We start from the raw sequence: 25,949 nt of genomic DNA, 5'->3' as shown, positions 1-25,949 counted from the left end.
ATTAGCAGTTGGGTTGGGCAGCACTTATGGCTAACCCAGCATCCGTCACTTTTCCTCACTTTCCATGTCATGCGTTCATCCCGTTACTGACCTTGGCCTGAAAAAAGTAGGGCACGGTTTGTTTGTGAGTTGTGGCCAGTAACATCAGTGGTCATTTTGCTGCTGTGTTTTTGCCCCACCCTGCCCTATAAAGTTATCCATTTACCATGCAAACGTTTTTATTGCATTCTTCCAATCCCATTGCAAGAGGTTTATTGATTCCTGTTTAAAACACAAAAATCCTGCCAACTTGTAGTTGCATCAAGAGTGATTTCCAGAATTGCAACACAACCCTGCCGTATGGCGCTAAAGCCTGGTTGAGGACTGGGTCCGTAGTGCCAGTAACTCATAAGACATGGTAATTCCATTACTGCCCATTCCCAGGTCTCGTAGGAGAGTGGGCGCTGCAGAACACTATTGTGCAAATGACTTCTCAAGGAATCCAGAGCAGGCCAATTCAGTAAAATGGGTGCAGCAGCCAGGGGACTGGAACTCATGTAACTGATAGCAAGGATCTGGCCCCTAAAATTCTGAGTTGGAGTTAAATGTAGGGCCCAGAGCTTTCCCCCAAGACCTCCCAAGCTTTAGGGGAACCCTTCCAAACTCCAGAGAAGCCCTCTCATCATCCCATCGTGAGTGTGCTCCTAGAGAGGCAAAGCAAGCATGAGCTGGGTTGGCACCATGGCATTCAGACTATCTTCTCTCTGCCTACCAGCGGATCCATGTCCTCAGCCCCAGCAGTTGACTGTGGAAAAGCTGGCAAACTGCACACCCATGACAGTGCTGGACTATTTTGAAGGCAGCGGAGCTGGATTTGGGCTTATCCTCGTCGCCCTCTGCTGTTTTCCTTTAGGTTTGCACTGGTCTTTGCTTTCTTTGTTTATTTACTCCTTGCTTAAATGTGGTTGTTGTGCCAAATCCCCCTGAGGGCTGAGCACCTGTGTCGCCATCTGGCATCAGCGGGAGTTGCATGCACTCGGCCGCCCTTGGGAATTGGCCCACTGCAGCTGTGTGCTGTCCCCTGCTCTGAAAAGGCCCAGTCCTGGCTGGAATGGAATACCTCCAAGAGATGTTGAGCACTCTCAGCTCCCATCACAGTCACTGGGGAAGGAGGATGCTCAGCAGCCTGCAGGATGATAGTTCCTGCTGCACTTGACTGAGAGTCACTTCACCACACCAAGGTCCCCTGTGACACTGGGGCCACGTGTAATGGGGAAACATACCTTAGATGTTGGCTGGGTGGCATTTAGGGGTCTGTGCTTGATTGGAGGTCAGATTAGACAATCTGATAGTCCTGTCTTGATGAAGGTAGGACAAGAAGCAATGGGCATAGACTGCAGCAGGATAGATAGATTTTTGTTTGATGTTAGAAAAAAACTTTCTAGTTCTAGGGGGAGTTAAGCTCTGGAGTAGGGTACGAGGGAGGTTGTGGAATCCCCGTCCTTGGAGGTTTTTAAGAATAGGTTGGACACACAGCTGCTAGGGCTGGTCTAGGTTTACTTGGTCCTGCAAGGGGCTGGACCAAATGATCTCTCAAGGTCCCTTCTAGCCTGACACATCTATGGTTGTGTGACTCTCTGGTCCTAGCAGCAGCAGGAGCCTTTGGGACATTAGCGATGCCTGAGATGGAGGCAGAGACACAAATTTCAGAGTAGCAGCCGTGTTAGTCTGTATCCGCAGAAGTAATAGGAGTACTTGTGACACCTAAGAGACACAAATGTGACTGGAACCCTTGATTAAATAAAGCCATTTGCAGTTGAAACATGCCGTAGGGGGGAGGGGAACAATGCCACATTCCCTCCAGGCCCCTGTGGTAGATGGGAATCGTTGTAAGCCCTCATGGGTGACCACTAGGGCTGAGCTGCCAGGAGGTGGGTGATCCTGTGTCGTTCTGTTATCTCATTTCTCCCTTTCCTGCTCATTTGCTCCCCTAGTGAGTTTATTCGTTGCCTGGATCGTCGCTACTTTCCGCAAGCGCGATTTCAAGAGGCTGCAGAGAAAAGCGAACCCCAGCATGAGGAGAGAGGTGTCGGGCGAGGGAGTGCAGGGTAAGGCGGGGACCTTCGGCTGGCTCGGGGAGCATGGTGGAACCTCCGTTTCACTGGAGTTGGGTGATTCCTCTGTATTCCAAGTCATGCATCCACCAAACCCCCTTTGCTGTCAGCATGGGTTACTGTCTAGGACAGTGCTGGCATGGAGCTGACACCCTTCTTCATGCAGCTCACCTTCAGCCGGGAGCTGGGAGGGAAACTCTGGTATAGGGCATCGTGAGGGCAGTTGGCAGCTTCTGGGGCTGGCCCTAGAGCAAGCTGCTGGCATTTGATCTGGAAGCTATGGGGCTTCTCTCTGGCATTGCCCAGTTAGAGTAAAATCTCCCTCTCCTGTTTGCATGAGTGATCTCAGCTCTGACGCTCTGAGAGCCATGTGGATAGGATAAGGGAATTTTGCCCTCGGTGTTGCCTTGTGATTCAGTAGGAGATCTGGGTTACTGAATAATACATATCCTCTATGAAATGAAGACCTCCAGCTCTATAATGTCCTTAAAAATTGAACCTGGTGACCTGACCTTGATCTGTCTCAAGTAAATCAGGAGTAACTGTATTGAAGACAATGGAATTATACCAGACAGAACCAGTCCATGTGATACCAGAGTTGAGCCCATTAGCAGTACAGTTTGCCCTGCAATTTGGATAGACCACTTGATCAGCAGAGGAATAAGGGGCTTCTGTTGCCCATCTCATACAGCAGTAGATGTATTTGTAGTGAAATACTTCTCCCAGTGAAGAAAGGTGTTTGTTAATACTCACATACAACCATTCTGACCCAACTCCCTGCTTTCTCTCCCGCCAGCCTTGGAGTGGCTAGGTCCCAAGACAGACAGCAGTCTCATCTACCTTCAGCTGCATCCAGACAGGATTATCAAAGTGCTGGACAGCCGGCGAGCCGTGCTCCGCAGCATCAGTCTGAAAAACCAACAGCAGGTGGACATGGTCCTCTCCATCAACAAAGGAAACAAAGCTTTGCTCCTGAAGATTCCCAAAGAGTATGACCTGGTATGTAATGGGACACATGACATGTGCTTGGCATTGCCTCTGAGCTTTCTTTCTGCCTGGCTGTGCCAATCACAGAGAATAAATTCCCTACCCTGCACCTCCCTTGGTGATGTGTTCTTGGGAGCCCAAAATAAATGCTTTGGCAGGGGTGGCTGGGTTTATTGCTGGAGTAGCCTTACACTGGGGATTCCAGGCCAGTGGATAATAACACCAATGCTTTGTACTCATTCTGAAAAAGCCTTTTGCCCAGAGCTGTGAGGTCTAATAACTGAATTTCTAGTAAACATGACGCTCCAAGGCTCCAAAGCATGCATGTCCCACAGATGCATGAAAGAAATATCAGGGTTCTACTTAGTGCTGGTAAACCAATCAAACAGGTGGAAACGCCAGAGTCCATAGGAGGCATTTTTATCTCACGTGGTATTTTGGATCCTATATTTCCATTCTTTGGTATGTGCAGCATGAAACATGTTAATGGTGGCTATGCCTGCCTATCTAAATAACAACCAGAGCTCCATAGGAATGGCCCAGAGGTGTCTGATGGTCTGGCCTACACAGCGAATGCTTCAGGTGGGCCCCGTAGATTCTGATCTTTAGTTACAAGAAGCTGTAGCCTTCTCTCAAACAATCCCCTTAGAAATAGAAATGTCACTGGTTGGGTGGGTCTTGCCGGTTGGAAGCTGGGCTCATGTGCCTAGGCATAGTGAGAACGTAAGAGGAAAGAGAAATGAGATCTTCAAGCAAGAGCCTGATTAGCTGTGAGTGGTGTTGGGGCTGCTGCTGGGGTCTTGGCATTTTAGCCTGGTTTTAACACGCTAGTGGAGTGCCACTCCCAGCCCAGCTGAGAATGGCTCCAGCTCAATGGCTCATTCTTTGGGGGCTGCTCCTCCAGGTGTTGCTTTTTAATGGTGAGGCGGAGCGAAGTGACTTTGTCCGGAAGCTGACCGACTACTTGGAGAGGAACGGACTGTCTCTCAACGTGTCTGACCTGACGGAACGCAGCCTGCTGAAGAGGGCTGTGACCAAAGAGCAGAGGAAGCAGATCCTGGAGACTTTCTTCAGACATTTATTTGCTCAGGTATGTACCAAGCCAGCACATGGGTGTGGTGAGCACTCCGGTAAATGGAGGGCAGCTATTTATATTGACTAAGCATTAGGCACTACTGTTATTGTTGGCCACCATAATAGGCAGACCACACACCAGGAACAAGCTGCCAATCTGCTTGACAGTAAAGAATCCCTGTTATTTACAGAAGACTGAGGAAATGGCAGTGCTGGGCTATTTAATACCAGGAAGAGGCTGTTGCATGACAGCATGATGAGTACACTGTACCAGTAAATGCTCTCCAGTGTGTATTGTAATAATAATGACCATCAGATGGGAGTCATAGGAGACTTTGCCAGAGCATCTGCTATTAAGCCTTGGCTAAGAGTTGGGGAGAGACCACCAGTGTTTGTATGGAATGGAAGGGGTGTGGGTTAGGGTGGTTCTGTTGTCTGAGTGCTGAGTATGGGACTAACCCTCAGCCTGCCTCTCTCATCGCAGGTGCTGGACATTGACAAGTTGGATGCCGGAGATCTCAACTCTGAAACATCACTGACACCAAAAGAATCTCTCAAGTGTGAGCTGAGCCGAGCTGAGTTTGCAGAGTCGCTGGGGCTCAAACCGCAGTCCATGTTTGTGGAGTCCATGTTCTCGCTTGCTGACAAAGATGGCAATGGATATCTCTCCTTCCGAGAGTTTCTGGACATCTTGGTGGTCTTCATGAAAGGTGAGACTTTGATGGAGGATTGAGAGTCACTGACTCACGTTGCTAACAGGAAGTATCTTGCTGCAGTCAGAACCCCAGCTAAACAGCTTCCTCCTTTGTCCACACTCTGCTCATCAGCCATCACAGCTCAGCTGAACCTTGGCATGGTCCATGTATCAAATGAAACACAAAGTGAAGGTCCTGTCCCTGTGTAGTCACTGAAGTCCATTGGTGCCTCAGCCAAATTCCTTCAAGCTCAGAACACAGGTGTGACCAAATCCCTCTCAATATGATGTGTGTAAGAAGTAGCTGACTGAGATCCTGACTGAGGCCAGCACGTAACCACGTGTTTCAATTTAAATGTGTGCTCAATTGTTGTCCTGAATAGGAATGGATTTAGCACAGGATAACTGCTTTCTTAAACTGGGGTCCAAGTTTCTACCCCAGTTTCACACAGGCAGAGAGTGACCTCTACCTGTTAATTAACAAGAACAACCAGAACAGCATTTCTCCTTCAGCTGCTAACGCAGAGAAGGCAATCTCTTCTCTTAGTCAATGCTGGTGGACAAAGTTTGGCTAGTTAGTCTCTGAAGCTACCATGAATAGGTATCACTCCACCTGTCAGGAGGCCAGTGATGTGACTCTCAAAATCTGTTTTTCTGATGCACTAGCATACAGGTAAAGCTACAGCAAACTGCAGCTGTCTTTTCAAGAGGCAGTGGGAGGGGGGCATCCCATGACCACTTCATACTATCATTTTATATACTGTCAGGCAGTTTTTGGGGGTAGAATCATAGAATATCAGGGTTGGAAGGGACCTCAGGAGGTCATCTAGTCCAACCCTCTGCTCAAAGCAGGACCAATTCCCAACTAAATCATCCCAGCCAGGGCTTTGTCAAGCCTGACTTTAAAAACCTCTAAGGAAGGAGATTCCACCACGTGCCTAGGTAACCCATTCCAGTGCTTCACCACTCTCCTAGTGAAAAAGTTTTTCCTAATATCCAACCTAAACCTCCCCCTCTGCAACTTGAGACCATTACTCCTTGTTCTGACATCAGGTACCACTGAGAACAGTCTAGATCCAGCCTCTTTGGAACCCCCTTTCAGGTAGTTGAAAGCAGCTATCAAATCACCCCTCATTCTTCTCTTCTGCAGACTAAACAATCCCAGTTCTCTCAGCCTCTCCTCCTAAGTCATGTGCTCCAGCCCCCTAATCATTTTTGTTGCCCTCCACTGGACTCTGTCCAATTTTTCCACATCCTTCTTATAGTGTAGAGCCCAAAACTGGACACAGTACTCCAGATGAGGCCTCACCAATGTTGAATATAGGAGAATAATCACATCCCTCGATCTGCTGGCAATGCCCCTACTTATACAACCCAAAATGCCGTTAGCCTTCTTGGCAACAAGGGCACACTGTTGACTCATATCCAGCTTCTCATCCACTGTAACCCCTAGGTCCTTCTCTGCAGAACTGCTTCCTAGCCATTCGGTCCCTAGTCTGTAACAGTGAATGGGATTCTTCCGTCCGAAGTGCAGGACTCTGCACTTGTCCTTGTTGAACCTCATCAGGTTTCTTTTGGCCCAATCCTCTAATTTGTCTAGTCCCTCTGTATCCTATCCTTACCCTCCAGCATATCTACCACTTCTCCCAGTTTAGTGTCATCTGCAAATTTGCTGAGAGTGCAGTCCACGCCATCCTCCAGATCATTAATGGGTAGCTTCCTTGGAGGGAAGTTGGGTGGTGTTGCATTATACTGGGTGCATTTGGAAGCTTTATAAAGAGCTTGTCTACATGGGGAAATTGACCAGAAAAGGCTATTCCCAGCAGCTATTCTAGAATAATTGCCTCTGTGGACACTCGGTTCCAAAATAAATGTGATTTTATTCCTAGCCAGAGTACCAGACTCTTCCACAGTTTACCCCCAGGCTGGAGAGAAATGCACAGCCATAATACTTTAATTGAGACACTGGGAGGGGATAAGGAGGTGGGATATGGTAACTGACAGACTAGATAAGGTGATTGCCAGAAAATCTTTGCTCTGCACAGGTTAGGAGAATAATTTACAACAAATAATTTTGCTTGACAAATTGTGCTTCTTTTTCTCTTTGCAAACTGTCTGCAGACAGGTAGCCAAGGTCTCAGACTTATTCATTAGTCAGAATCTCTGCAGATTTCCACAGCAATTCATCTTTGGTTGGGAGCTCATTAAGAAGGAGCTCGTTGGGAATATTCAAAATTTGTGCCCTGTTGGGTACTTAAGTAAACATAGGGGATTGTTTCTGCTGCCTGACATGATGAGTTATGTCCTTAACTAACACAAGTGTGAATTGTGACTTTCACACTCAAATATGTCATAAAGAATTTGCATTTGACGAACATTCAGTTATTCAAGCCGTAAGATATTTCTCTTCATGTCTCTTCATGCTGGTAACGCTTGTGTGACAGCATTTAGAGAAATCACACACAGGAGCAGCAAACGCAGCTGAAACAAACTTGCTTACAAATTCCAAGTAACATTAGCAGTGTGTTGTTTTGCAGGAATTTCTCAGATGGAATGAAGACTGTGTTACCGCAGGTCCCATAAGCCCCACCTCAGTCCTTGTAAAGTGCCTTGAGACCCTAATTTGCAAGGAACTACAGAAATAGGAAGTATTTCTTATTCCATCCATCTTCTTCCCTAACAGGGTCCCCAGAGGAGAAGTCAAAGCTGATGTTCACCATGTACGACGTTGACGGGAATGGCTTCCTCTCCAAGGAAGAGCTCTTCAGGATGCTGAGGTATTTCTCCTGTCCGTGCTGCACTTGTCTAGGTACTCAGCATGTGCCTTCTCAAAAGTGGCTGCTCATTTGAGGTGTTTCAACTTCTGGGGGTCCAGTGTGAAACCCTTGGGTCCAGTACTCAGAGCTGAGAACCCCTGGATGTATCCTGATGCTCGGTTCAGTCTCATCTGAAGTGGCTCCAGTAATGGTGCTGCCACATCCCCTGCAGGGGTCTCTATAACCAGCACCCCACCAGGGCTACTAGCATATGCTATGCACAGCCAGGCCTGTGTTTTCGTCCTCTGAGAGTCAGCTGATTGCTCTGCAGCTCCCAGCTTTGTCCCTTTGCTCTAGGTCCTTCATCGAGATCTCCAACAACTGCCTCTCGGGCGAGCAGATGGAGCAGGTGATTGCGTCCATGTTCCAAGCATCGGGCTTTCAGGATAAGCAGGAGCTGACATGGGAGGATTTTCATTACATGTTGCGAGACCATGACAGCGAGCTGCGCTTCACCCAACTCTGCATCAAAGGTCAGCGTGGTGGAACACAAAGAGCAAAGAAAGTCCAAGTGACCTTTCTGCTGCACTCAGCTGGGCTTTGGGTGGCTGGCACTGGAGGGCAGAGCAAAGTCCTGTCTTTCCTCCAGCATCTCTTTTCCAGCTGCAACCCACAGAGGTGCCATTCGCTACAAGGTGGGGCGGTTGCCTTCTGCTGCAGAGACTCTACATGCTGGCCCTTCTCTTGAGCAGAGCAGGCTGCCCATTCCAGCAGAGCCCCTGCCAGCCAAGCAGAGAGCCCAGGGGCATGATTGGGGTGTTTCTGGAAGCGCTGTCTCCGTGACACACTTTTGTCCTTTCTGCTTCCCACAGGAGTTCCTGACGTGTTCAGGCAAAACATGAGCAACCGTGTCTCCTTCATAAACCGGGCCAATGCCAATGGGTAAGTTGAGCCCACTGGCCTGGGGCCTGCCCCTGGCTAGCAGGCAGTGTGCTGCTGCTGCTGCATTCTGTCTTCCCAACCCTTCTCCTCCCCACGCGCACGCTCAGACTCGGACGCTGCCCCAGCAGGATGCGGGGAGAGAGGGAAGGCAAATGGCTGCTTCTGAAGCTCCAGCGTGTGTCTGGGAGCAGGCCAGCTGCAGGCCCAGTAAGGGAGAACACGGCCCCTTCTGTCTTTCCCCTTGACTCCAGCCTCTGCTGGCTGCTGAGTTCACATGGTAGCTCGTCAAGAGCTGGATTTCACATGAGAATTCTGGTACAGAACCTGCAGGCTTACACTGCATCATGGGAACGTGCAGCCTTCTGCTCTGGGGAGCCCTCTGGCTCCCCTGGCCTGGGGAGTCTGGCTCCTTACACTGCAGTGTAAACATGCAATAACCCAGCCTGCCAGGCTCCCGCTGCATGAGAACCTGGCATGCTGTGGCCTCCCTCAGCCTGCCGGGCTGCTTTCAAAAGGCTCATTCCCTCACATCTGGCTCTGAGCTGTGCTACGCAGGTTATCCACAGAGGCATCTCTGGCATATAAATAGTTCCTTTGGCAGCACAATCCTAACCAGGGAGGAAGCCCCAGCTCGAAACCACGACAGAGCTTGTGGAGTGCAAGAGGCCAGGTCTGGGGAGGAGGATGGGCAAGAAATGCATATGCCACCCCCTCTCCTTGGGCACCAGCCTGAGCCTCTGAGCCAGCTGGCTGAAGGGTCAGGCTCTGGCTCAGCTGTTTCCTGTTTGATGCCTTGCTAATGCAGCTGTTCTCTATGGACGGTGACAGTAAAAAGGGCCCTGGAGCGTCATGTGTATTATGGCTGCACGACTCTGTAGCAGATTGGTTTGGATTATAAAATAAAACACCAGTTAGGGCAGGAAATGAAGAAGGAATCTGGATCCAGTTGAAACTTCAGGGGCCCGTTAGGAAGGAAGAAAGCAGCTGCCAGTTTTGGCGTTTGGGTAGGATGGCAGCATGGCTTGAGCACCTCTGCCCTTCCCTGCATGCCACACGCAGCTACCAAGCACCGGTTTCTGATGCCCTTCCCCAGGCTGAGTAGTACCTTACACCTGGGGTAGCCTCACTAATTTCAGTGGACCTACACAAGGACAAGTGGCTGCGCTGTGGGTGTAAGGGTGTCAGAATCCGGCCCATTGACTGCAGTGCGACTCCAGTCGGATCGGTCGGGAAAGGAGCTGGTTTGTGAGGAACGTGTCCCTTTGGTTGAGCGGCTCCAAGCGAAGCTGGGCCTGGGGTCGGGGGCAGTTCTGAGCTAGGTCAGTCCTGAGCTCCCCTGGGTGGGGGACTTCCCGCACATCACCTCCCTGCTTTTGGGGGCTTCTGCTTAGGGTGACCGTATTTCCCAAAGGGAAAACTGGACAGTGTGTGGGGCTGGCCCAAGCCGCACACCCAAGCCCTGGCCCTCCTTTCCCCGTGGGGCTGGTGTCGCTACTTGCCCGTGCTCTGCCTGCCTTCTCTGCCCCTCGCGAGGCTGGGGCTGGTATCACTGCTCGCTCGAGCCTGCCTCTCACCCAATCCCTGTCTCTCCCCCTGCATAGGGCTGCCAAGGGGAAATGGGACAAATGCCCACTCTTGCCAAAGAAGTCTGGACAGTTGAGACAGAGCTTAAAAAAGGGACTGTTCCGACCAAAACGGGACGTATGGTCTCCCTACCTCTGCTTGTTCACCCCAACTCTCTCCCCATGAGTGGGAGAGGGGCGAGGCCCAAACCTGCAGCTGTAGTGACACCAAACATCACCCAGGGAAGGAACACACCCTGCAGCAACATTGGAACTCCTGTGAATTTACTGACCTACCCTCGGAGTTCCCAGCCTTCTGCCCTGCCCTTAGTGCTGTCACTCAGGTTTCCTGTTACTGTAATTAATATCCTTTTATGGCAGCCCTTTAAAGCTTACCTTATCTGCCTTTATTTAAGGATCCGTTTATTTGTTGTTATAACTCTGCAAGCTGGCATCATTGGACACATGTTTGCATTGTCTTACTACTCTCATTCATTAGCTGTATCACAGGAGTGAGCGGAGGCGCCAGCCCAGCCAACGCGCTAGCTGCTGCTCAGACACATAGCGAAAAAGTCTATACCCCACGGAGCCTATGCGCTCAGTGGCATTAAGGAACCGCGGGGTCCCTGTGGTTCCATGGCTGATCTAAGCCCTGCTCGCTTGCAGTCAGCTGGAGTTTTGCGCTCCATCTGGTGGGGAGAGTGCTGCACTTGTTTAATCGGGAGCTGACGACTGTTCTTTCTAGGGCAACATCTCGCCAGCCACATTTATACACCGAGGCCCAAAGGACAAAATATGAGCGGAGCAAAGTTCACCAGAAGATCCAGCAGTTCAAGCGTTTCATCGAGAATTACAGACGCCACATTGCCTGCGTGGTTCTGTTCTCCGCCATCACTGCCGGCGTGTTTGCGGAGAGAGCATATTGTGAGTAGTGTAGAGCGTCCCCTGCTGACGGGGCAGCCCAGAGTGCCACCATCCAGGGAGGAGAGAAGCAGGAACGTGTCCTTCTGGGGAGTTCGCCGGGAGCAGGGCTCTGCGTGCTAGGCCAGCCTGATGGGGGCGGTGATGGGTTGGGAAAGTGAGGGGAGTCCATGAACCAGTTACACACTCACACACTGACATCAGAACGACAAGGAGAATGGAGGTCCCCAGCCAGACTCTAGTGAGACTTGTCCCTGTCGCCCGCAGTGCAAAGGGGCCTGACTCTGGCCAATAGCAGCTGGCGTGACATTCTTTCCTCTGGCATAAAGTTAGCAGAGCTAGTTCCTGTACCTGCTGCCCCTACCTTGGCATGGAGGGGCATACCGGGGGCAGATAGGGTACATGGCAGAGTCCCCCTCCACTACGCCAGTCCTCCCCTGGCATGGCGTTCCACTAGTATCTCATACAGGGGGGGTGTAAGTTCAGACAGGCCCCAGGCTGCTCTACATGATGGTAGGGCTCAGGATGGAACTGGCACAGTCTGGTCCTCAGAATCAGAGTCATAACCAGCCTCCCACTAGCCCACCCTTGCATTCCTGCTACCCCTACCTTTGGAGAAATGAGCTGGTTTCTTGCCCCTCTATTAAGGAGACACAGAGAGGGAGTGAGCTCCTCCCCTTCACTCTCTTGTGCTCACCCTGTTTGTAACCGCCCTGCCCCGTTTTGTCCCCAGACTATGCATTTGCATCGCCAGCAACAGGAATTGCAGACACCACCTACGTGGGCATCGTCATCTCCCGGGGGGCGGCAGCCAGCATCTCCTTCATGTACTCCTACATCCTGCTCACCATGTGCCGCAACCTCATCACCTTCCTGCGCGAAACCTTCCTCAACCGCTACATCCCCTTTGACGCCGCCGTGGACTTCCATCGCTGGCTCGCTATGGCGGCCCTGATCTTTTCAAGTGAGTTGGCTACATGGGGGCAGGGGTGGAATCCCCCTGGCCCTGATACTGACAGGGAATGAGACATTCCCCCAAAGCCAGCTGCTGTGTATCCTGCACAGCCAGAGTCAGACACGGGCCGTGCCGTTCGGGACTGACCAGCCCCTTAGACACAGACAGAGATACCCGGGCAAACATTGCGGGCCCCACTGTATTGCAAAGCACTCATTGGTTGCCTAGCTCCGGCCGTGTGTTTGGGTCTCTCAAGCACAGCTATATGATGGTGCGTGACCATGTATTTGCTGTCTCTGTGTCCTGCAGTTCTCCACACCGGGGGCCATGTAGTGAATGTCTATATCTTCTCGGTCAGCCCACTCAGCATCCTGTCCTGCCTCTTCTCCAATGTCTTCGTGGATGATGGGTGAGTGTATTTTGGAGGCCCTGCCCTGGGCAAAGCACAACTGTTTGAGGAGCAGCTAGGTAAGACCATGGATGAAGGACAGTACGATGCAGAAGTCTGAGCTAGATGGCTTGAGAGATCTCGTCCAACCTGCCTGGGAGGTGATATCCTTGGGGAGACTGCAGTCTGTGGACGGCCACCATCCCCAAATGGTGATGTTAGAGGCCATTTGTGGAGTGGAAAGCCAGTGGGTGTTTGGTTTGTTCTGTGGAGAAGTTTGTGATCAGATGTCAGAGGGTTAAGTCATCTCTTTCTTCTCTAGGTCACAGCTGCCCCAGAAGTACTACTGGTGGTTCTTTGAGACCATCCCAGGTAAGGGTGACCATCCGTGCATGCCAGGCATTCGGGGGGAGGGGGAGTGTCTGCATAGCTCCCCCACCGACCGCCCCGGTGGTTCCAAGTGAGAAGTGGCTCTCTTCTTGGCACAGGCTATTCTGGTAACCCTTTGCCTTCGTTCTTCAACCCTCTTTCTGGCAGGCATGACCGGGGTGCTGCTGCTGGTGATTCTGGCAGTGATGTATGTGTTTGCCTCCCACCACTTCCGGCGCATCAGCTTCCGGGGGTTCTGGATCACGCACCACCTCTACGTGCTGCTCTACATCATGGTACGTGGATTGGGGTCCTGCTGCCCGGCTTCACTCTGCGCTGATCCTAGCTGTTGGGCACCAGGCCTGTTTTGTCCCTGGTGCAGTGTGTTCCTCACAGCCGTCAGCAAGGAGCTGGAGGGACGTACAGGGAGTGGATGGGCTTCCCAACCAGTCTGTCACCTCCGCAGATCCTGTAGGGGTGAGCACGGTTTGCAAACCTATACTCAATAGGTGAGAGTTCCTATTATCCTCCACTCACTGCAGGACCAGAACCGGGCGGCAGAAGGGGCTGCTGAGCAGAGGGGTGGTGAATGTTTTGTGGACTAGTGAGGACTTGGAAGAATGAATGTTATTGCTAGCATAGAGAATATGCTTTAGTACAGGAGAGAGGTGCAAATCCACTCAGCACCCAGAGATTGTAGCATGGCACCACGAGCCACCAAGCTGCCCTGGTTAGAAAGCACGTGCAGGTGCTGGAACCTTGCAAACAGAGAGAGTGCACGTGTGGCAGACAGTGGGTCCTAGTGGGTAGAGCATGGGCCTGAGACTCAGGAGACCTGGGTTCTAGCCTGCACTCAGCCACTGGCCTGCTGGGTGGCCTTTGGCAAGTCACGTCCCTGCTCCGGGTCTGTTTCCCCATCTGTAGAACGGGGCTGCAAAGAAGTAGGGATGATTATTGTCATAGCTTACAGCTGCTCAGGGCTCCTCTACCCTAGCCTTACTGCCCACTGGGTGGCTCTGCCATCGTGTCGCTCCATTTGGGGCACGTTAACACCGAGCAGTTTTCTGTGCTGAGTGCTGAAATCATGGGTGTGCTTGGCGCTGTGTTCCCAGGTCATTATCCATGGCAGCTACGGCCTGGTCCAGCAGCCCCGCTTCCACATCTATTTCATCATCCCAGCTCTCATCTACGGGGCAGATAAGCTGATCAGCCTGAGCAGGAAGAAGGTGGAGATGAGTGTGCTGAAAGCTGAGCTCCTTCCTTCAGGTACAGTGAGGACGGCTCCCCGGGGGGTGCTAGCGTATCAGGAAGTCTGCATGACCCTTCGCAGGCATGGGGGGTATATCCAGCTTTCTCAGAGATCTGGAGCCTTGGAGATCTTAATGTCCCTGGTTAGCCACCTCCGGCTGGCAGGGGCAGGCCTGTGCTGCCTTGACCCAGGCCTGTGTCCCTGGATAGGCCCCTGCTGAAGTCTGAGGCCATCGGACACAGCAGTGGCGCTGGAATGTACGTCTCCACGCTGCTGCTGGAACAGGAGAGCCGGCTGCGCCCTGATGTTGGTGCACCTTCCAAGCGCTGTGAATGTGGTGACTCGCTCCCCCTCCCAGTGCCCCTGGCTGGCAGGGGAGGGCGTTACACCTGCCTCACGGGGTGGGAGCTGAGCCCCAGATACCTGCCTGACTAGGATCAAAGCTACCAATGGGAAAGACTTGCTAGAAAAGGAGAAACCAGGCCAAATCACCTATTAGAAACCTCCATCTCCTGGTCCCTGTTGGAGACCAAAACGTGCCCAGTGACAGGAGCAGACACAGGCTCACAAGGCTGCCAGGAGCCTCCCTCTGGCATCGCCCTCCAGGCAGCCTGCTCGGCTGCCCTGCCCATGGGGGCTAAGCTCTTCTCTGCTGGGAGCGCCACACCACTTTTCACCGCCACCCAGCCGGACTCTCCCTGCACTCAATCTCAGCCCTCCCTTGCTGTCCCACTCCCGCCTGGGGCCTGGCGGCGTGGTGGGCGTTGGAGCATCTGTTCTGTGCATGTGCAGCTCCCACCCAGGAAGGAGCTATGTGCAGCAGCCTCGCGGCTCAGACCAGGGGGAAGTCGATTTTACAGAGCAGGCAGCTGTTCTCTTAAGAAAGATGCTAAGGAAACCTTTGCCCTTCTCTTAGGCGTTACTTATCTCAAGTTCCAGCGGCCACAGGATTTTGATTACAAGTCCGGGCAGTGGGTGCGAATTGCCTGCCTGTCGCTGGGGACAAATGAATACCACCCCTTCACCCTGACCTCTGCACCCCACGAGGACGCGCTGAGCCTGCATATCCGAGCTGCAGGCCCCTGGACCACCCGGCTGCGGGAGCTGTACTCTCCTGAGATTGTGGCTGAAATCGGCAGATATCCCAAGGTACAGCCGGGCGTTTCCTCCGCTGTGAGTCTGGGGATGGGCGAAAAAGCCACATCTCTGGAGAGTGGAGTCCTCTGAGCACTACAGAGCGCCAGCACCTGCTGTGTGGGCCAGGAGGAGGAGAGGGGAGAGCTCAGGTTCCCTAGATCTAAGCCTCTGGCTTAGCGCACCTAGATTCTTTGGAGCCACAAGTCTCTCTCCTGGCTGACTGACCCAGTCCTTCATCCTACCCCAGACGGTGCATTGGTTTCTATTACCACTGGCTGTGTGTGGGACGGTCCAAGGAAACATAGCCAGCCTGGCTTCTGTCTGCCCCAAGTGGGCATCAGATATCTCTGGGCACTGCTTGTAAAATGTCCTCTTCCCTCATCCTGGGGTGCTCTGCACTGTGCTAGCTGGGTCTGCTCCCTGAGGCAGCAGTGCGGGCAGGGCAGCGTTGCTAACTGCTGGCTCCTTTCCAGCTCTATCTGGACGGGCCGTTCGGCGAGGGCCACCAAGAGTGGAACAAGTTTGAAGTCTCTGTGCTGGTGGGAGGAGGCATCGGGGTGACTCCTTTCGCCTCCATCCTCAAAGACCTGGTCTTCAAGTCCTCGGTCAGCTCCAAGATGCCGTGCAAGAAGGTGAGAGCCCACAGAGTGCGAGGGACTCCCTGGGCCCCTCCTCTCACTGCCCTGGTTACATGGGAGGAACCTCCGACAACAGCTCCCAGACAGCTGCAGCGCGATGTCCCCTGGCCCTGCACATGTCTCTGGGACCCAAGCCATTCCCTCAGAGGCTCTGAAACGCTCACTGACCAGCGCTGTGAGCTCTGCCCAGCACTCTCAGTGCTCCCCCTGTGGGCTGCCACCTATCACCTCCCTTAGCGCAGAAATTTTACCTTTCATGGCCAATCCTGGTGGGACCAGCTATGGATGGTCCCCAGGGTGGGGCCAGCTGTGGGGACCTGGGGAACGGGGGCTGGCTGCAGGGGATTCCCTGGAGTGGGGGCTGTCTGCAGGAGATTTGGCTTGAGGTCACTAGGGCCCTGCTGGTGAGCTACTTCTCTGTGTGCTCTCAGATCTATTTCATCTGGGTGACACGGACCCAGCGGCAGTTCGAGTGGCTGGCTGACATCATCCGCGAGGTGGAGGAGAACGACCGGCACGACCTGGTGTCTGTGCACATCTATATCACCCAGCTGGCTGAGAAGTTCGACCTGCGCACCACCATGCTGGTGAGTGCCCTGCACCAGGGCTGCTGCTCTGTGCCACGGGAAGGTCTGGGTACAGGAGAGGGCAGGGCCAATTTCACCTCTGCCAAGACTAGGCTAGAGGGGCAGGACCCAACTAAGAGAGAGCACAAGGTGATTAGCCATTGCCCCAGTGCCGCTCTGGGCTAGGCCGCTCTCCTCTGTGGTGGGGCAGCCTCCCCCGTGTCATGTCCCTGAGCCCAGTGCCAGTATGTGCTGGGCCTGCCCCCCATGCCGTGTCCCTGGTCCCAGTGCTGTGTCCCTGGTCCCAGTGCTGCTTCACGCTAGTTCGGCTCCTCTGGGCCACATTAGAGCTGAGAGGCCCTGCCCCTGCCCTCTCCCCTCCCTGACCCATGGCGCCTTTCTCCTTTCAGTACATCTGCGAGCGGCATTTCCAGAAGGTGCTGAACCGGAGCCTGTTCACAGGGCTGCGCTCCATCACGCACTTCGGGCGGCCCCCCTTTGTGCCCTTCTTCAAGTCCCTGCAGGAGGTGCATCCCCAGGTCAGTGCCGGCTGGCCCTCGCCCGCACCGATCTCTGCCAAGCAAGGAGTGTAGGAGCTGGCAGCTGAGCAGCATGCTGGGGGACACCCAGGGAACCCTGTGTTCAGCACTGGGAGCTCCAGAGGGCCAGGAGAAAACGTTCCCAAATAGCCAAATGGTGGGGCTGGGCCAGTGATTGCCCTGAAGCCTTGCCAAGGGAGGGGAGAGGTGTCTGCCAGTCCCACCTACAGGGAAAATGGCAGCCTCATGCCAGCTGGTCCAGGCTGATCCTGTCACTGGCCCATGTTCCCTCCTGACCATTCCTGTTGGGCAGACCCCAGTCCTGACACCAAAGGGTTACAAAAATCTGTGAGCCCTGCCCCTGCAAAGCAAGAGTCAAAAGCCTTTGGAACACAGGCTTGGCAGCCTGGCACCCAGCCAGTAATCCCCAAAGTACCTGGACTGATGGAGGCCAGTGAAAGACCAACATGGTTGAGGGCTGCATGCACAGTGTCCTCTCGCCTTGGGGCAGAGACCATGCACACCCCATCGCTGGGAAAGTACCGAAAAACTCAGCCACACTCACAGCAGAGCCACGAAAATGCCTGGGGAGGGATTGATGGGTGAGGGAGGCCGAGAAGAGCCAGCTCTGCCGTGCTCTGCAAAGGGAGACGAGCCACCACCTGCATGTGTGCAAACATGGGGCAGGATGTCGGAGGCCCAACTAGAAGCAGTGGGATGAAATTAACGGATGTGTCTTGTGGCTGACCAGCTGGCAAGGTGGAGGGATGTGCCCAGCTGGGGGGTGCCCCATTGCTTGGGGATTGTGAAAACTAGGCAAAAACAGTAGCAAGCGCCCCAAAGGGGACAGTCCCGCTCTGAGGGGGATGGGACCTGGTACTGCCCAGTGCACCACTGATGAGTGAGGACGTGGTTGCAGCGAGCCTGTTGGCGCTGCCAGCGGCTGAAACTCCAGCTGAGGTGTTTGAGACGCTCTGGGAAAGAGGCTCAAGGTGAACAGAGAAACAAACGCGGCTTTTGTTTCCCCCATCTCGCTGGGGAGGTCGCAGCTGTTCCTAAAGGGAGGTCTCTTTGGGGGGCGTTCATGCAAGGTGCAGGCCAAGCAGGTACAAGTGCACTGGGCTGACCGTGTTGTGACCTGAGGGCAGAGCCTGCCCTTAGCATGTGTGCACACGGGTCAGTTCCTGGACTCAAACCAGGGAGGCTGCTGCCAAGAGAAGGGAGGTGTGAGCTAGGTGGCCCCAGCATCCCGTGCACAGCGGGTGTAGAGCCACCCACCCCTCTTGCTGGTGGGAGGAAACCAGAGCTGGCACTTGAGGGCAGCAGGGTGAACCGCTCCGAGCTTCTGGCAGAACTGAGACTGCTGGTGTGACAAGACAGGCCAGTGCAGGGGGCTGGCTGGGGGAGCCCCTTGCTCTCCGCAGCTCTGTTACTTGACGCCCCTGCCTTTTTCCTGCGTCCCCAGGTGTGGAAGATTGGAGTGTTCAGCTGCGGCCCCCCGGGGATGACCAAGAATGTGGAGCAAGCCTGTCAGCAGATCAACAAACTGGACCAGACCTACTTTGTGCATCACTATGAGAACTTCTAACCCCTCTACACCCCCACAGACGCACAGCCCTGCCCCAGCGTGAGCACTGCTCCCTGGGCTGTGATGGGGCCAGCTGCTCTGTGAACTAGGCACTTCCAGAGTCCTGGGAAAGGTTCCCTGCCACTTTTCAGACCGGAGCTGCTGGGTGTCCATGGCACATCCCCCGCACAGCTTCAAGGAGATGCCCTTCTGGAGCCGCACTGTCCCAGGAGGGAATTGCGAGGGGGCTGGGGATCTGCATGGCATTGGCAGCAGGTTCCTGGAAATCACTGCCCAGCGGGAAGCAGCTTGGCCTGTGATTTATGGAAACCCCAATGGCAGCATAGCCAGCCAGCCAGCGCTGCTCTCCCATCCCGTGGGGACATACCAGGTCCTGGCATGCGTCTTGCACCGTTCCGTTAAGGCTTCCTTTTGTATGCGTCTGACCTTAGGAACCGATGAAAAGGGGCTTTGATTGGGACTGTGTCAGCCTCTGTACTAGCATCCGGCAGCTCCTTGCTGTGTCTCGGAGGCCCTGAAACAAGGGGCTTCTGTTCCAGGTAGCATCACTGGAATGCAGTCCTCCTGGATTTCTGACCTGCTTCCCTGTGGCCAGCTCCCCAGAGCAGGTGTGTGCGTGTGTGAGAGAGAGCCTTCCGCCACTCAGCTGTGCTCCAGAGCAGTGGCTGGAATTTCACAGCGACACACTGGCATTAAGCAACTGAAATGCAAATCTTACCGAATGTAAAGACTTCAGATAACAGAGCCCTTGGGCGCAGTCCTGTCTCACTGATTTTAATGGCAAAGCTGCCATTGACTTCACTAGGGTCAGAGTTCTAGGTTGCACTCAAACAGTAATCCAATGCGGAGAAATTGAATCTCTGTGACCCCAAGCAGCTCTGCGGGCTGGACAGGTGGGCGAGCAGAGGGAGAGGAAGCAGAATGCCTGGGAAGACCTGGGGCAATGTGTTTTTGGGGGTGTCATGTGCCCGTCGCCTGCCCCAGCACAGCCCTCAGAGGAGCTCAGCACCAGCATTTTCATGTCCAGGGAGCGTGGCCAGCAGCAGTGTGGTATGCTAGGGTGGGTGGAAAGGGGAAACCAGCAGAGCCACACCAGGTTGCTTTGGGCAGGGAGGGTGTCTGCACAACTCCAGCTGAAGGGGAGTCCTCAGCTAAGGGACCTTAGGAGGCTTTTCAGCTTGGCAGACACCAGTACAAAGAGCACTGGGATGCTTGCAAGTAAATCCAGTACAGAGCTGGTTGCTGGGGCCCCCTGAAAGGGCTTCTAGGTGGGCCTGAGCCATTGGAATAGAGTGAAAAGGGGGTTCGTTCCATGGGGCTGGCGTGGAACATAAGTGGTGCCTAGAGCTCGTGCTGTGCTCCTGCAGGGACCAACATTCCTCCTCTCTGCTAATGACTGTAGCCATCCGCATAACGCAGCCCGTTTCCTGCTCCTACGAGGGATGAGTCGCCATTTGCTTTCCCATTCAAACCCATTTCCACCATTTGCCCAGCTCTCGCCTGCTCCCACTACAACACAGAGAATTGTGGCTCCCTTGTTTGGCCACTCAGGTGTGCGTTGTATTGGAGCAAGTGCATTCATTAAAGCAGTGCTTGCTGGCTGCTACCAAAAGAAACTATTCATTCATTGCACTTGCTGCTGCTGTTAAAGTCCGACCCATTTTGTCTGTGTTTGTTCTCTTTACGTATTTAATGGCTACGCCTGTAGCTCTTATTTTTGTTGGCAAATCACCAAAAAGCCTGGTGTAATTTGCTAACTGACTATTCATGCCTCTTGTAAGAAAGGCAATAATGATTACTGCAAACTGTCCCAGTATTAAAATACCCTTTTCATGACTTGTAAATGTTAAGCTTCATGTTTCAGAACCAAAGCTGGAAAGTGAAATCATTAATCTAGATGAGCTGTGAATGTGTAAATTCAAATGACTGATTTTAAGGCACTTCCAAAATAAAACTGGTTAAATACGGAATCATTCTCCTGTCTTTGGTAATTATTGGGGTTTGTTATTTGATATGTAGCAATAATCCCTTCTTATTGGGGGTCACCAAATGAAATTAATAGGTAGCAGATTTAAAACAAACAAAAGGAAGTATTTCTTCACACAACGCACAGTCAACCTGTGGAACTCCTTGCCAGAGGATGTTGTGAAGGCCAAGACTATAACAAGGTTCAAAAATGATCTAGATAAATTCATGGAGGATAGGTCCATCAATAGCTATTAGCCAGGATGGATAGGGATGGTGTCTCTAGCCTCTGTTTGCCAGAAGCTGGGAGTGGCTGATGGACTGGGTCACTTGATGATTACCTGTTCTGTTCATTCCCTCTGGGCACCTGGCATTGGCCACTGTAGGTAGACAGGATACTGGGCTGGATGGACCTTTGGTCTGACCCAGTATGGCCATTCTTATGTTCATATCAAGAAGCTGTGTTTGTTCCCTCCGCTTTGGTCAATGCACAGGAAGCAGACGATGGCGTAGCTCCAGCATGACAGCACTGAACTCAACGATTTGCAGCTAGTAATGAGTGAAGAGCATGTTCTGTAATGAGCACAGGTGGTATCTGCAGGAGGGTGTTGTAATGGCTTCCTCTCTCCTGACAGTGGGGATGTAGCCAGGGAACCTTCAGAGCTAAAAGCCCAAATCTCTACGACTTGCGCTAAGGGGCCAAGGTCTGTGGGCAGGGCCATGGCAGACTCAGCTCATCTGTGGGGGGTGGCAGAGGGGTTGGGACAATGTGGGAATCTGTACAATGTATGAAAGCTTTGACCTTGGGGGCCCTATATGTATGTGTATGGAACTGCAGACATCACTTTGGATGGGGTGAGGTCTTCCCTCTGTCTTGGTACCACCAGGCCAGACTGAAATTCCAAGGGGCACTGATGCAGGGTTTACAATAGAGAGAGCATTACGTCGGGCTGGTCCTCTATTTAGTGACTAGCAAAATGTAAGCAGTAGTTTTAGTTTATTATTCATTTATGATTAACACAGAATCATAGAATCATAGGACTGGAAGGGACCTCGAGAGATCATCTAGTCCAGTCCCTTGCTCTCTCATGGCAGGACTAAGTATTAGCTAGACCATCCCTGAGAAGTGTTTATCTAACCTGCTCTTAAAAATCCCCAGTAATAGAGATTCCACATCCTCCCTAGGCAATTTGTCCCAGTGCTTAACCACCCTGACAGTTAGGAAGTTTTTCCTAATGTCCAACCTAAACCTCCCTTGCTGCAATTTAAGCCCATTGCTTTTTATCCTATCCTCGGAGGTTAAAGAGAACAATTTTTCTCTCTTCTCCCTGAAACAACCTTTTATGTACTTGAAAACTAGCATGTCCCCTCTGTCTTCTCTTTTCCAGACTGAACAAACATGTTTTTTTTCAATCTTCCCTCACAGGTCATGTTTTCTAGACTTTTAATCATTTTTGTTGCTCTTCTCTGGACTTTCTCCAATTTGTCCACATCCTTCCTGAAATGTGGCGCCCAGAACTGGACACAATACTCCAGCTGAGGCCTAATCAGCATGGAGTAGAATTACTTCTCGTGTTGTGCTTACAACACCCCTCCTAATACACACGTCCTGCTATGTATAATCATTGTCTGTTAGAGTTAAATTGTCGACTATAGCATAAGATTGATCGGTGTTTAGAGGGAATCATGTAAGTAAGAAAGGCTGGTCCGCAAGTCCTGTAGGCTGACGCCTGCAAGATTTTAGCTTAGCTATTTTAGGCCTTGGAGATAAGAAATGCTCACATAAGTAAATGAGTGAAGCCAAACCAATGCCCTGCGATGATGGGAAAAGAGGTACCGCATGGCAGTATGTGACAAATCAGCTGGAAGATTAATTTTAAATCACAGAAATGCTGTAGCGGCACATCCGGCTCCAACATGTGTCTTAACCACAGGATACAAGTGGTGCTGCAATGCTAATAAGAATGAAGAGAACCTACACAGCCTATGGAAACCAGGGTTCCTTAAGTTTCTAGGGAAACATCAGCCCAATAAGGAAGAGATGGGGTGACACATTTATGTATACGCCCAGAATGTCAGTATAGGCAGAATCACATTAGAAAAAGGGGGTGCCCAGAGGAAAATGGCGCTTGCTGTCGGAGAACACCAGCAGGGCTCATCCTTTCACTGATGATCAATCCATAAGAGCCATCAGCCCCTAACACTGTCTAGGAGGCTGCGAGGCTGGCTGTAGTCGTAACTGGTGCATGGCTAGATCTAGGGGTCTAGAAAGTCCATGCCGTGACTTTCATAACGTTGTTGGTAAATTTCATAAAATTGATAAAAGAGAGTGGCCCTTGTTCTTGTGATTGCCTATGTTACTTGCCTGTGGTTTCATATGTTCCTAAGAACTCTAGTTCTAAAATAGGCAGAGCGAACTCTATGGCCTGGTCTACACTGGGGGGGGGGGACGGGGGGAGAGGATTGATCTAAGTTATGCAACTTCAGCTGAGTGAATAACGTAGCTGAAGTTGACGTACTTAGATGGACTTACCGTGGTGTCTTCACTGCGGTGAGTTGACTGCTACCGCTCCCCCGTAGACTCTGCCTGCGCCTCTCACAGCGCTGGAGTACAGGAGTCGACGGGAGAGCGCTCGGGGGTTGATTGATCACATCCAGACTATATGCGATCAGTTGACCCCAACTGGCTCGATAGCTGCCCGCCGATCCGGCAGGTAGTGTAGCCATGCCCTAAGGAACATGAGGCTGTAGCTGCCAGAGCCGAGCCCTCAATGGTGTAATATCACAGCACTACAATTAATGTGAAATAAAAACAAAGGCTACAGAAAGGAAACTCCCTGCAGCCCCATTAGTTCTGACTCTGTTATGCCCTTGTCCACCGCTGCCTCTTCCAGCTCCTAGCACTGGGCTTGGCTGAGCCCCATGTAGGCAGTTAGTCCCACACTTGGTCCTGCTCCTCCAACGTGGGCACATGACACAATCCGGGGCATGTTTGCTGTGTAACCAGCCTGTGGTTATGGTCAAGGCACAGCACAGCTGGGCTTGTTGGCAGCCTTCATGATGTCCCCGCAGCCACAGGATTTAGTGACTAATTTGCTCACCCAGGTCAGAAGGAGATGAGGCACCAGCACTTTGGGGAACCAGCCCCATCACCTCAAAGACCCAGTGTCATGGAGCGGGGCGTATTGGGGAGGTGGTGGGTTGCCCAAACAGCTGCCTGAATGCAGGGGACCTGGCTTCTTAGATCTCCTCAATTGGTCTGCCTAAGACGTGGATCCCGTCATGCTCAGGAGCAGGGAGCACTGGAGGCCACTGAGCAGGGTACATGCCCCTTTGCAGAGCCCTGCAGATGCTAACGCTAGTGCTGGTGCTGACTAGTCACAGCAGCAAAGGGAAACTGGAGAGTGCATAACCCATTGAGCCCTGGGCTAGGCCTAGTCCGTGATGGGGAGAGCGGGAGAGACACAGGCACCTTCTCACCAACGGGCAGCGCCCCATCATGAGGCCCTTAAGATCATTTATCCATGTCAGCAAAGCCCCACAAGCTGCAGCGTGCAGGAGCCAGCAGACATACCTGGTAGCCCAGGGCCCCTCTGAGGCAGCGCTCCAGAGCACAAGCCATGGGGAGAGGCTACAGGTGCGCTGCCCTCCCTGCTCTGAGGCAAAGCATCAGCGAGTCCACGCTGCACTGTGACCTGGAATGCAAGGCACTGTGTGCTGCAGAAGGGGCTCAGACACCATAGGGGTGGGTAAAAAAAACCATCACCCAAGCCAGGACCTCAGCTGGCTCCCCTCAGCCCAAGTAGGTGGAGAAGGAGGTCAGGGTGTTACCCGCACCACCCACCCGTACCCCGTTCCTAGGGCTCAGGGTGTCAAAGGCACCAACTTTCTGATTTTCCAGGGGTGCTTGACCCCCCTGGCTCTGTCCCAGGCCCCTCCTCCACTTTACCTCCAAGGCTCCACCCTGCCCTATTCCACCTCACCCATGAGTATGCCCCACCCTCACTCCACCTCTTCCTGCCCCTGCTCCTCCCCCACCCCCCAGCACCTCCTGCCCACCACTGAACAGCAGCTCCTTGGCCAGCGGGAGGCGCTGTGGGGGGAGGGAAGGGGGAAGAGCTGATTGGCAGGGCCTGCCAGTGGGTGGGAGGCACTGGGGAGAAGGGGAGGGCCCCCTGGTGGGTGCTGAACACGGACGCACCCATGGAGTCAGCACCCATGCAGGACATAACCTCACACTCTAGGGCACCCACCTTGACCCTGTTCCTAGGGCTCAAGGCATAACCCACCTGTATCCATGGGCTCAGGGCATAACCTTACACTCAGTGGGTTGGCGGGGCCTTTTACCAGTGAAAGAGCCTTACACAGTAATAGCCTTAAACTCCATTTATTAACCATCACCAACACAGAATGCACGCGCTAAGCATACAATGCTTACCATTGCCAATAAGGCAGACAAACTTTTCCTGGTGGCCAGGCAGGATCACATCATCTGAGGACTCCAGCTTTTGCACGCTATTGTTGGCAGCAGGGTGTTGAGGTCTGGCAGCTCTGATCGTGGGGCTGTCCCCTTGAGTTGCTGCCAGAGAACTTCCCTTTGGACCCCCAGGTTGTACAGTGAAACTTGAGTCCTCTTAGCTGTACCCATCTTAGTCCATTATGAAACAATTCTTTAACCAATCACCCCGACCAGACAGAGACCCTACAGATGAACAATAGCAAAGTGGGGACCACAAAAGCAAGACAATTAACAAGTAGCAATTTTACACCCACAACTTTTGAGGAGTGGTTCCTTGCCAGGCAGAAAGCCATCAACGTTTTCATTAAACATCTTAAGATCTGTTCCTTTCTCTGGTGATGGTGGGTACTATTGTGCATGTGGGGGGGGTGGATTCTGAACAGCCAGCTATTACATTGTTTTGATATAATTTAGAAGGAATGTGAGGATGTGACTTCCTGCTTCTTGGCTCATGGCTGCTGCTCTCCTAATATGACTGCAGAAAAAGGCCTCAGACCTTGCAAGGGGGGTGGCCCATCCTGTCCTGTAGCGCCAGGGCTCCTCATAGCCAGGGAAGCTGGCAGGGACCCCTCCAGTACTAGTGTAACTACATCTGTGTTCCTCTCTGGGTGAGTGGGTGGGACCCTGGGCCTGGAGCAGAGAAGCTGTCCATGATGGAGCTTGGTGCCTGCACCCCTGCAAATGTAATGGTACCTGGGGCTCCAAATCCATTAGGCAACTTTGATGAATCTCAGCCTAAACATATATACATTTGGTGTGCCAAGGAGGTGCACTGCACTGCACTGCACCAGATAGCATATAATCAGACTCTGCCCTCTTTTCAACTGTGTCTCATAGACCCTCTACTGCTAGAGGTGCAAGAGGATCTCCTGTGCCTCAAGTGGTGGGTGCCTCTGGTCTTGGGGTAGAAGGACCTCCCTGCTAGCCCTGTCAGTACTGTGCAGTTATCACTAGCCATGGCCCACAGCATCATGACCCCTGTGAGGTGCCCAAGTGGCCTCAGATCT

At 52.7% G+C, this 25,949-nt stretch overlaps 1 protein-coding gene across 1 annotated transcript in view; it reads left to right on the top strand.

Moving 5' to 3' along the window:
• DUOX2 (dual oxidase 2) overlaps positions 1-18,541 on the top strand; it is an 82,452-nt gene extending 63,911 nt beyond the window's left edge. Inside the window, exons 20-38 of the mRNA XM_050966784.1 lie at positions 755-892; positions 1,974-2,087; positions 2,890-3,092; positions 3,985-4,170; positions 4,639-4,864; positions 7,532-7,625; positions 7,962-8,137; positions 8,477-8,546; positions 10,854-11,032; positions 11,763-11,993; positions 12,294-12,393; positions 12,695-12,744; positions 12,910-13,037; positions 13,854-14,007; positions 14,907-15,139; positions 15,601-15,759; positions 16,197-16,352; positions 16,742-16,870; positions 18,336-18,541. Coding sequence (XP_050822741.1) covers positions 755-892; positions 1,974-2,087; positions 2,890-3,092; positions 3,985-4,170; positions 4,639-4,864; positions 7,532-7,625; positions 7,962-8,137; positions 8,477-8,546; positions 10,854-11,032; positions 11,763-11,993; positions 12,294-12,393; positions 12,695-12,744; positions 12,910-13,037; positions 13,854-14,007; positions 14,907-15,139; positions 15,601-15,759; positions 16,197-16,352; positions 16,742-16,870; positions 18,336-18,458 — 2,849 coding nt within the window. The 3' untranslated portion in view covers positions 18,459-18,541. The remainder of the gene's footprint in view (positions 1-754; positions 893-1,973; positions 2,088-2,889; positions 3,093-3,984; positions 4,171-4,638; positions 4,865-7,531; positions 7,626-7,961; positions 8,138-8,476; positions 8,547-10,853; positions 11,033-11,762; positions 11,994-12,293; positions 12,394-12,694; positions 12,745-12,909; positions 13,038-13,853; positions 14,008-14,906; positions 15,140-15,600; positions 15,760-16,196; positions 16,353-16,741; positions 16,871-18,335) is intronic.
• The last annotated feature ends 7,408 nt before the right edge of the window (positions 18,542-25,949 follow it).

The sequence above is a fragment of the Gopherus flavomarginatus genome, chromosome 9, assembly GCF_025201925.1.
Source record: "Gopherus flavomarginatus isolate rGopFla2 chromosome 9, rGopFla2.mat.asm, whole genome shotgun sequence".
NCBI lineage: Eukaryota > Metazoa > Chordata > Testudines > Testudinidae > Gopherus > Gopherus flavomarginatus.
Note: the sequence above shows the minus strand (reverse complement) of the source record. Positions and strands in the feature narration are given on the sequence as shown.